This window comes from Paramisgurnus dabryanus, chromosome 24 (assembly GCF_030506205.2).
Source record: "Paramisgurnus dabryanus chromosome 24, PD_genome_1.1, whole genome shotgun sequence".
NCBI classification, from domain to species: Eukaryota; Metazoa; Chordata; class Actinopteri; order Cypriniformes; family Cobitidae; genus Paramisgurnus; species Paramisgurnus dabryanus.
Genome location: NC_133360.1, coordinates 478,090 through 489,226, shown reverse-complemented (window position 1 = coordinate 489,226; position 11,137 = coordinate 478,090). Strand labels below are relative to the sequence as shown.

Sequence of the window (11,137 nt, the reverse complement as noted above, 5' to 3'; positions counted from 1 at the left end):
TATTTGTATTTTTATATATTCAATGACCACGCCATAGGTTTTTTTATTTTATGACTATTTCTCTTCACAGTGTTATTTTTATAATAAAAATACCGTATATATTTATACTACCAATTTATTTAATAAAATACAGCATACGATTATTGATGAATCAAAGTATAAGAATTGATCAATATTTATGTGCGTTTATTTTTTTCTTGACTTAATGCGCAAATCTGCGCAATATAACGTGCTTGAATCATCGGCGCGCCTGCGCAGAGCTGCGCCTGCATGACGCTACTGAAGGCACTCTTTGTACAGTGTTGAGCTGCGCCGGAAGCTAGCAGCTCGCGTTAAGCGCGTTAACCGGACCGGGACACCGGCCGGCGGAACCGAAACATCAGGATTCCAGCGGACTAAAGTGACGGATCGGGTACTGTTGCAGGATCTGGACTTTATCTGCAGTTATCGGGTAAGTTATATAACTGAAAGTTAAAACGATTAAATAAACAACGAATCGAACCGGGAGTCGAACCTTAAATCATTTATAACGTTACTAAAACGGTTTGGCCCAGTTGAGACCCTGACAGACCACCGGTGCAAACTCCTGCGATATATAAGAGATTAAACCCGGAACCCAAAAAAACAAAGAGATTAAACACACAAACGCTTTTACATAGTAATGAGCTCATTAACATATTTATCATTAATATTAATTGGTATAAATAAAGTAATGCTGGCTCCAGATAATACAATGGTGCAGTCATGGTTTCAGGTGGGAATACCATGGTACTGTGTGATTACCAAAATCTCTAATAATACTGTGGTGCTATGATTTAAATATTAATGACACGTGCACATGCATTTCAGAAATACTAACCCTGGTAAACTAAAAAGTGTTTATGCTTGGGTTGTCTAATATATTTATCTGTCAGAAATAATTGAGTAATGTTGATATGTTTTGTAGTGTGAATCCAGTAAGTGGCGTGGTTTGGGGTCGAGTGGGCGTGGCTTGTAAATGAGGGCAGTGGTTTGGATTTTCTTATCATCTCAGGACCAGTAGAACAGGTAAACTGATTTACATCCTCACGATGGCGTTCACACTGATTTAGAGCCATCAGAAATCAAAGCTATTCAATAGAATCTGTTTAACCAATCAGAAACCTTATTTGTATTATTTCTTATTTCAAGCTGTCTCGCCATCCTGCTGTGGCTCTGTGGAAAGCAGTGGGCGGAGTCAGGCTCAGACTCAGGCTGTCATTGGCTGAGGGTGATGAGTGGGCTGACGGGTGCACATGGGCGGCGGAGCGGAGGGCGTGACCGGGGGCGTGGCATGGATACGGCATGCTGGGTCGCCCCAAGCGTCCTGCGGCGTCTGTTCGAGTTGCCTGCACCGGTTCTGTCCCGTCATCAGCTGAAGCGTCTGGAGGAGCATTGCTACAGCAGCTCGGGGCGCTCGCTGCTCGAACCCGCCATGCAGCGCTACTGGGAGTGGCTCGTCCGCAGAATGCCGCCCTGGATCGCCCCCAATCTCATCACCATCGTCGGCCTGGCGACCAACATCTTCACCACACTGGTGTTGGTGTATTACTGTCCCACTGCAACTGAACAGGTACCAGAACATAAAGCGTTGTGAATATTTTTGTGTTTTTATATTTATGTTTGACACTGTGTGTGTGTGCGTGTGTAGGCTCCTCTGTGGGCGTATCTTCTGTGTGCTGTTGGTTTGTTTGTCTATCAGTCGTTGGATGCGATTGATGGAAAACAGGCCAGACGCACTAACAGCAGTTCTCCACTGGGGGAGCTGTTTGACCACGGCTGTGATTCGCTTTCCACAGGTGACAATTATTAAAAATATAACAAAAATACAACGAAATCATATCATTTATATGTACACTTTTATAACATATAGTTATGGTACTGGTTGCTGATTGGTCATTCTGTATAATAGAATTAAATATAATCTACATGTCGACACGAAGAACAGTAGCTATGATTATAATCACAATATAACATTAACTCTCCTACAGCATTGTTTTAATTTCTCTCTGTCTCTTTGTCTGTCAGTGTTTGTGGCACTGGGCACCAGTATAGCTGTACAGTTGGGAACTCACCCTGACTGGATGTTTTTCTGCTGTTTCTCGGGAATGTTTATGTTTTATTGTGCTCACTGGCAGACGTACGTCTCTGGTACCCTGAGATTCGGCATGTAAGTATTCAAAGCTCCTCTTATGCTGCGTTCACACCAGCCGCGGTAGAGGTGTCAAGCGCATGCGATTTCAATGTTAAGTCAATGTGAAGACGTGTTGACATGCATCTGGAGGACTCACGGCGGGAATGAGGCGTTTAGCGCAGCACGGTGGACGTGATTCCGCCTCATTCGCGCATCTAGTTCACATGCAAATTGAGCGTTGCCGTGGCCAATCAGGAGCTTGCTCTAGTAGTGATGTGATTAAAGAATGCGAGCGGAGACGCAAGAGCATCTCCCATGACGCAAATTTCCACATGAATGTCTCTATGACTAGAATTTCACGCGCGGCTTTCACGCACGAATGAAGCTCAAAATGTTCAAGCGGCAAACTAGACGCGGTAGACGCAAATTTGACGCCTCAAACGCGGCTGGTGTGAACCCACGGTTATGCAGGGTGCACACCAGACGCGGTAGAGGCGCCAAGCACGAGTGATTTATATGTTAAGTCAATGCAAAGAGGGGATTAGGCATCCTGTGGCATGGTAGGCGCGAATTGAGCGTTGCTACGGGAAATGTGCGAGTTGAAAAATCTGAACTTCGGCGGATTTCTGTGCCGCATTAACCAATCAGGACCTTGCTGTAGTAGTGACATGATTTCCGCGTGAATGTCTCGATTGACTAGAATTTCACGCATGGCTTTCACGCACGAATGAACGAGTAAACTCAAATGTTTAAGTGTCCAACTGCATGCGAATACCGCGTTTTTGCCGCCTCTACCGCGGTTGGTGTGAATGCACCATTACACTTATTATCAGAAAATTACATTCACAGAGTTGAATTTTGGCATCTTTCAACATTTATAGACAGTATAATTTATTCTGCACATTGTAAGTTGTGTATACGTCGCTGTCCTATGGGTAGATTTGATTTTACAGTAGATGTGTCTAGCGTTCTTGCAGACGTTTATAGCTCCAGTCGGGCTCAAGTTTTGGAACGTAGCGGTAAATCCAACACCGATCGACCAATTAATGCCTCTCCTGGCTGACGCGCCAATCAGCTGCTTGCTCTCCCTGTGCATGCTGACATGTCTTATAAACTCATGAGTTTAAATTCAGTTCACATTTGCACCTTTAAAAGTGGAGTGACTTCAGTTGCTGTGTGTGTTTGTGATCTAACTGCTTTCTCCTTTACTCAGTATTGATGTGACAGAAGCTCAGATCTTCATAATTCTGGTGTATTTACTGGCGGCGGTGGGTGGAACGGCTTTCTGGCAATCACCGGTAATTCAGCACTTAAACTTCAAACATAACCATAACAGATCTGTTTAACAATTTATTAGATTTTGACCGCTAGTGTATAATATAGAGTTACGTGTACATGTATGTATTAGTATTTAGGAAGAGTTAGAGTATTATTAATAAAAATCTGTATTTTTTTCATGTCTTGTATTTGATAGGTTCCCGTAATAAACATCCAGATGAAAATAGTTCCAGCTCTTTGCACGTTTATGGGCGTTATTTTCTCATGTGCCCATTACTTCAAAATCATATTCACAGGCGGCGTGGGGAAAAACGGATCCACTATAGCTGTATGTATATTAAATAAAACATGAATGTAAATGAAAGTGAAAGTGCAGCGATATCATGTGTTTGTGTGTTTGTTTCAGGGCACGAGTGTGTTATCTCCTGTCCTGCACATCGGCTCCGTCATCGTCCTCGCCATGATGATTTATAAAAAATCTACAGTCCAGCTCTTTGAGGAACATCCGTGTCTTTATATTTTGGCCTTTGGCTTTGTCTCTGCTAAGATCACGAATAAACTGGTGGTGAGTAAAGAGACGCTCTCGTGTTTATAAATGATGAATATAGTGTGTGTTTAAATCTTTTTGTGTGTTTTTCAGGTGGCTCATATGACTAAAAGTGAGATGCACTTTTATGATGTGGCGTTTCTGGGCCCTGCCCTGTTATTTCTAGATCAATATTTCAACAGTTTTATTGATGAATATCTGGTGTTGTGGATTGCTCTGGTAAGTTTGCTTCACATTCATGCATCTTAATGATCATGTTTTGTACTTATCTTAATAATGTCGCCTGTGTTTTTATTGGTCAGATTCTGTCTCTATTCGATCTGGTGCGTTATTGCATCAGCGTCTGTAATGAGATCGCCTCTCATCTGCACATCTGCGTCTTTAAAATCAAGCTGCAGAGTTCAGCGTCCGTCGAGTGACCTCAGAGGAAACATCATCCTTCTGCACTTTCATCCCATTACTGTACGTCTGCTAAGAATAAACCAGAACAAAAGAGATTATTTACATCATTCTGAGACTAATGTAGTTTACTGAACAAAAGATGAATGAATGAAATGACTCAAAGAATGAATGAATTTATTTTCAGGCCAGGTCACTTTTCTTTAAATTGTTATTTTAGGTTTATAATAGAGATTGAGGGTTTGTTACCCATAATGCCTTGCTCTATATTTTTGTTTTAACGCTGCATGTGACTCTTCGTAGTTTAAAGGAGTTTAGATCAATCATTGTCTCTCACGTTCATAACCTGCTGCTAATAATAATAATAATAATATTTACTCCTCTCTCTGATGTTATTTGATGCACTTCTGTATTTTTTCATGAATCAGGTCAGATTGTTCTCCAAGCAGCTGATATCAGACAGATGTTACTGCGTTTTATTGTTAAAATAACTGATATTTAAAGGATACGACAGAAGCGTGACATTGAGTTTTAGATTTAAAGCACTTAATTTTTTTGTTTCTTCACATATGAAATGACAGCAGAAAGATTCTCGTTTGAGGTAAAACTTTGTTAACATTGATCATAGCTGCATCATATTTCACTTCAAAACAAAAGAAAACATTTTGGAAAAAAGTCTCTTTGCGCACGTTAAGATTTTTGTATTGTGACTTCATTTCTGTAGCACACTTGGCCCTCAAATCTCATTGCTATAATGTAATAAAATATTTTAAATGTGTTTATTTGCCCATAATAATTATCACAGTGCCAACACTTTTAATGATCATAAATTCATCTCTTAATTATTTTTGGAGTGTAATATGATCGCACATTGATCTGCTTTACTTTATGTGAGATGATAAAAGATGTTTAAATTGTAAATGTTAAGGATGAACTTGTTACAGTATCATAAAGTTGAAAAGTATTTATGCGTTTGATTATGACTGTAAGATTATAAAGTTATATAAGTCAGATTCTGAATGATTAGTTTGAGTTACACAGCAGGAATGATGGCAATACAAAGCTATTTTTAAAAAATCCTGAAATGATCCTGGTTAAAGTTTCATCTGGACTTTAAATCAGATTTGTGAGATTATCTTGAGCAGTTATTAATGCAGTGAGATTATTAGTTAAAGTAATAACCGTGTGAATTCTGACAAGAGTCCATTTATAAATCAATGATCAGATGTGAATATTTGCCTTAAACTCTGAATATATTGGTCTTTTGCATGTAGTTTGGTAGGGTTTGTTTTTGCTAAATGTCCTCTCAGGCAGTTTACATAATGTAAAAATATGTAAATGTTAGTTTGTAGAACAGCTTGATGCTGCCCCCAGAAAACTGATGTTTATATGACGGCTGAAAACAAGTTACTGTCAAGAATGAATGCTCTTTATGAATAAGATTTGACTTACACATAATGTGTTTTATTTTTTTACTCATAAACTCTTCACATCATACAGTGAAATTGTCTGCCAGTTTAACAATTGTTGTCAAATCTAGTATGAGAGTTTCAGTATGTTTGTGATGTATTCATCTCTTACAGTATCAGATTGCATTCACACTTCATTTGGAAATCTGGTTTCGTTTTGTTACTTTGCTTGTTGCCAAATATTAGAAATTTTCCACTTTTAAAAACTTTGTCAGATGAAAAGTTTATTTTCTGTTATCTCATAAGATGTTAAATCGTCCGTTTCTAAATCATAACAAACTGTTTGATTTTAACATTGCTCAGATTTTTGAATTAAAGCACCTGTAAAATAAAGATAACTATATTTATGATAACTGGTGTTTTTTTGTTTATAAGTATTTGAGAAAGCAATTCACCTCTCTAAAGCCTCATAATGCAAGATTAAATCACTTATTTAGAATATAAAGTACTTTTATGTGTTTTCACTTGCCAAATATAATTTTAAGTATATTTCAAAATGGCCAAAAATATATTTGCTGAAATATATTTTGGAATATGTTTACAAAAAATATTTTTCACAATTTTTTTTTATAGATATTTTGAAATATATATTAAAATAAATACATTTTAAAGCATTAAAAATATATATTTTGCCCTTCAAATATTTCGAACCAAGGAAAATATTTATGTCGCTTTGGAAGAAAAACTTACATTTTTTAATTACATTTTCAACTTCAAAAATATACTTAATAAAATTAACTTTTTTGCCATATGGAATGTAAAATTAGAAATAAAATACATTTTGAAATATATGTTAATAAGGTTAAAGCTACATATATTTTTAAATTAAAAAATATATTTAATTGAGCATCACTTTCTACAAAATGTATTTTGTATATATTTAAAATATAGATAAATATACTTTTTGCCGTATGCGATCGGTCCAACAAAACTTTATTTTTTGTTACACTTATTGTGTATCTTAAATCTTCTCTTATTGGATGTCACTTGTGATGAAACTATCTGCTAAATTTATAAATAAAAAAGTAAAATAGTGTACTATATTTGAGTTTTCTTAAATATAATGCACTTTTTCCCAATGCAAAAAATGCATAAAAAGATCATCTAATAAATGAATATTTGTTAATTATTTGTTATATGTTAATAGTTGTAGGGCATATAATGGAAGATAATGTGAAGTTTTTAATGTGCATTTATATTTGTTATGTTTTGCAAAGTTAAAGTAAAAGTGTGTTGAATTTCATTGCGTTGGCAACCCAGCGATCAGCGCAACATCCGGGAGCGCGCGAGTGTCTCGTGATGATCACCGGAAATAAACTAACTGCAAGAGTTGCGAGAGAAACGGAAAATAAACAGCGATAAAATGAACTAAAAACAGATTTAAACATTAAAAACAACTAAAGAAGAAAAGAAAACTCTAAAGGAGAGAATCATACAGCAGATATACAGTCAGGATTTAAGATGTGTCGCTGTAGTTTAACAGATATCACTGAATCAACTCTATGATTGACTGACAGGTAAAGCCGATATTAAACTATTATTACACACTTATACATTATCTATACAGACACAGATCATTAAAATACATTATTAATAATATACTAACCTTAAAAATTACTTTAAATAGTAAATATATCTAGAGTGTTATTTTAATTAAATACTTTTTAATCCTAATAACTGTAAAAAAAAAATTACATTTTTAGGTTCTGGGGTTGTGTGAATCCTGAGTAACTAAGGCTATTTACATAATGCAATACCATAGTATCACCATAGTGCATGCATGTCAAAAAAAAAACACTACCAAAATTGTATGGATTTAATAAAAAAATTCTCAGATTAGTTTCACTTAATGTATTTAGTATTTAAACGGGCCGGTTGCATACACTTCGAAGACTAGTCTTCAAATAACTGTCTAATTTAAATCCAAATAATAAGACTGATTAACCCTAACTAATTGCTAGTTAGTCAGAATCATTCTTAAGACGTAGTCTTAATGTCACAGCTATGTATAGTTGTGTGTTGAGTTATTACAGGCTTACCATGTGCTCACACAATGAGAAGTGAAACCACTGAACAGTCAGAGAGGAAATATGTGTACAGTATGTCAAGAGTTAATATTATTATTAATATATCATCTGTCTGTTCCAGGATCAGATACGGATATGTGGTGGTTTCAGGAAGGTTTGTGTGCTTTACCCGTGGCGTTGGTGGTGTGGACCTCTGCCACCTTCATCTTTGCTTACATCACAGCTGTTGTACTGAGACATGTGGATCCTCTGGTACCTTACATCAGGTGATCTCCTCTGACCTTTGACCTGTGAAGTAAGAGTCTGAATGCATGTGTGTTTATGTTCATCTTTGTCTTACAGTGATACAGGAAGTGTTGCTCCAGAGAGATGTGTGTTTGGAATCATGCTGAACGTCTCTGCGTTTTTAGGTAATCAACCCTAAACCTCACTTTGACTAACTATAATCCCTCAAGTAACTGATGTAGTTCTGTATGTTGTCCTGCAGGTGTCGCTACGATGTATGTGCGCTATAAGCAGCTTCAGGCCCTGATTGATAATACTGACACTCGTCTGCATCGTCTCAATGGAGTGGGCTTTGTGTTGGGTTGTGGTAGCTGTTTTGGCATGTGTGTAGTCGCAAACTTTCAGGTACACACAGGTTATATTTATAATAGTTTGGAAATCAATGAATTCAGTGTGGTGTTCTTTAAACATCATCTTATCTCTTTGCAGAAAACCACACTGTTCGCGATGCATCTGGTGGGCGCTGTGCTGACGTTTGGTGTTGGTGCATTATACATCTTTGTCCAGACAATACTGTCCTACTACATGCAGCCACACATCCATAGTAAAACCATGTTCTGGACCCGTCTGAGTGTGGGGCTGTGGACTTTAGCCAGTATTATCAGTAGTATCCTTCATCATCATCATCACAACTTATATATTGTATTGAATTGAATATATGCAGCAGAAGGGGATTCAGGGATTTGATGCTGGTTATCACCTACTGTATTTCATTTGATTTGCTTTGCTTGCATATATTGAGACTTTTTGCGGTACAGATACTGTATGGAAGTGTTTTATAGTATAGATACAGTACGGCGCTGTTTCACAGCACAGATCCGGTACGCTGCTGTTTCACGGCGCAGATACGGTACGCTGCTGTTTCGAGGCGCAGATACGATACAGTGCTGTTTCACGGCGCAGATATGGTACAGTGCTGTTTCACGGAGCTGATACGTTACGCTGCTGTTTCATGGAGCAGATACAGTACACTGCTGTTTCACGGCGCAGATACGGTACAGTGCTGTTTCATGGGGCAGATGCAGTACGCCGCAGATACAGTACGGCGTTGTTTCATGGCGCAGATACAGTACGGCGTTGTTTCATGGCGCAGATACAGTACGGTGTTGTTTCATGGCGCGAATACGGTACGGTGTTGTTTCACGGCGCAGATACAGTACGACGTTGTCGTTGTTTCATGTCGCAGATAAGATACGGCGTTGTTTCACGGCCCAGATACAGTACGCCGTTGTTTCATGGCGCAGATACGGTACGCCATTGTTTCCTGGTTCAGATACAGTACAACGTTGTTTCACGGCGCAGATACGGTATGGCGCGGAAAGAGTATGCCGCTGTTTCACGGCCCAGATACAGTACGGCCCAGATACAGTACGGCGTTGTTTCACAGCACAGATCCGGTACGCTGCTGTTTCACGGCGCAGATATGGTACAGTGCTGTTTCACGGAGCAGATACGGTACGCTGCTGTTTCACGGCGCAGATATGGTACAGTGCTGTTTCATGGCGTAGATACGGTACGGCGCAAAAAGAGTATGCTGCTGTTTCACGGGGCAGATGCAGTACAGTGTTGTTTCATGGCGCAGATACAGTACGGCGTTGTTTCATGGCGCAGATACAGTACGGTGTTGTTTCATGGCGCAAATACGGTACGGTGTTGTTTCACGGCGCAGGTACAGTACGGCGTTGTCGTTGTTTCATGTCGCAGATACAGTATGACGCAGATACAGTACGCCGTTGTTTCACGGCGCAGATACGGTATGATGCAGAAAGAGAATGCTGCTGTTTCACGGCCCAGATACGGTACGGCCCAGATACAGTACGGCGTTGTTTCATGGCGCAGATATGGTACGCCGCAGAAAGAGTATGCCGCTGTATCACGGCACAGATACGGTTTGGCGGTATTTCATGGCACAGATACGGTACGCTGCTGTTTCACGGGGCAGATATACGGTATGGCATTGATTTACAGTACAATGTGTGTATTCTCCTTGACACTGTTAGTGTTTGTGTCGTCTGTTATCATGTACAGCATATTAGCTGGAGTAGAAGTCAACAAGAAGTTACACTGGACTCCTGGAGAACCCGTAAGTGTGTGTGTGCGATGTGTCAGTAGTGTGTGTTTTTGTGTTAGTGATGTGTAATCATGGCTGTGTTTTACAGGGTTACACACCTCACATCATCAGCACGATCTCTGAATGGTCTCTGGCTCTGTCTTTCGTCAGCTTCTTTCTCACGTACATCAGAGACTTTAAGGTAAAACATCACACACATGCACACATACAGTATGATCTCATCTCATGTGTGTCTCGTGTGTGTTTGTAGAAGATCAATCTGAGAGCAGAGGCGAAGCTTCACAGTGATCATCTGTACCCCACACCCCGCGCCCCCACAGAGACGTCACCACTGCTGGCCGGGAGCATCTGAGACTCTGAAGCTCCAGCAGATGGCAGCAACGCTCAGGGTTTATACAGATACTTCATACTAACACACGTGTGTGATTGACAGCATTATCACACCACATGTTGAGTCATATGCATTTATGCACTTATGTTTAAGTTCACACTAGTTAAATATAATTGCACATGACTCAAGTTCATAGTACTCAAATGTATGTGTTTAAAACTTAAAATGGTTTAATGCAACCGGTTTCCTTAATGGTTTGAGTTAACTTTTATGTTTTACGGTGGCAGGATCTGAGTTTATACTTACAATTCTGAATATTCATTGCTTTCTTTTATATGACAATATTAATGCTTATGAACTCTTTTTTTTTTTTCTTTTTGTAGATGATAAACACACATTGTTCTTATTTTTTAAGAGAGAAATGAAAGCCTATATTACTGATCGCTCATTACTGTAATGCAGAAGATGTTATTTTTATTAAAGTGTTTATAAAGATCTGTATAAATGTTACAGTCATGCTAATGGCTCTAAAGCATTTAATTTTCATAATAAAACATCATATCTCATGTAGGGCTGCA

General features: G+C 38.7%; 2 protein-coding genes across 3 annotated transcripts; both read left to right on the top strand.

Annotated features, from left to right (window-relative positions):
* Positions 1 to 281: 281 nt before the first annotated feature.
* cept1b (choline/ethanolamine phosphotransferase 1b) lies at positions 282 to 6,198 on the top strand. The gene is made up of 10 exons (XM_065243174.2): positions 282 to 451; positions 947 to 1,047; positions 1,171 to 1,591; positions 1,670 to 1,817; positions 2,047 to 2,188; positions 3,366 to 3,450; positions 3,627 to 3,758; positions 3,837 to 3,995; positions 4,071 to 4,196; positions 4,280 to 6,198. The coding sequence occupies exons 3-10, from the start codon at positions 1,253 to 1,255 to the stop codon at positions 4,394 to 4,396; spliced, it is 1,248 nt and encodes a 415-aa protein (XP_065099246.1). The 5' UTR covers positions 282 to 451; positions 947 to 1,047; positions 1,171 to 1,252; the 3' UTR covers positions 4,397 to 6,198.
* Positions 6,199 to 7,124: 926 nt separating this feature from the next.
* dram2b (DNA-damage regulated autophagy modulator 2b) lies at positions 7,125 to 11,125 on the top strand. Of its 2 annotated transcripts, none has more exons than XM_065243173.2 (8): positions 7,125 to 7,362; positions 8,000 to 8,138; positions 8,215 to 8,282; positions 8,360 to 8,502; positions 8,587 to 8,764; positions 10,158 to 10,240; positions 10,317 to 10,409; positions 10,479 to 11,125. In XM_065243173.2, the coding sequence occupies exons 2-8, from the start codon at positions 8,008 to 8,010 to the stop codon at positions 10,578 to 10,580; spliced, it is 798 nt and encodes a 265-aa protein (XP_065099245.1). In that variant the 5' UTR covers positions 7,125 to 7,362; positions 8,000 to 8,007; the 3' UTR covers positions 10,581 to 11,125. The 2 variants fall into 2 exon arrangements, with proteins under 2 accessions (XP_065099245.1, XP_065099244.1); XM_065243172.2 differs by having other exon boundaries at positions 7,994 to 8,138.
* The last annotated feature ends 12 nt before the right edge of the window (positions 11,126 to 11,137 follow it).

Bases quoted from the DNA above. Each gene is read 5' to 3' on its own strand.
- cept1b (XM_065243174.2), top strand. From the start codon at position 1,253: ATGAGTGGGCTGACGGGTGCACATGGGCGGCGGAGCGGAGGGCGTGAC. The intron at 2,189-3,365 runs GTAAGTATTCAA...TCCTTTACTCAG, and splicing joins GGTACCCTGAGATTCGGCAT to TATTGATGTGACAGAAGCTC. The intron at 3,996-4,070 runs GTGAGTAAAGAG...TGTGTTTTTCAG, and splicing joins AGATCACGAATAAACTGGTG to GTGGCTCATATGACTAAAAG.
- dram2b (XM_065243173.2), top strand. From the start codon at position 8,008: ATGTGGTGGTTTCAGGAAGGTTTGTGTGCTTTACCCGTGGCGTTGGTG. The intron at 10,241-10,316 runs GTAAGTGTGTGT...TGTGTTTTACAG, and splicing joins ACTGGACTCCTGGAGAACCC to GGTTACACACCTCACATCAT. The intron at 10,410-10,478 runs GTAAAACATCAC...GTGTGTTTGTAG, and splicing joins CGTACATCAGAGACTTTAAG to AAGATCAATCTGAGAGCAGA.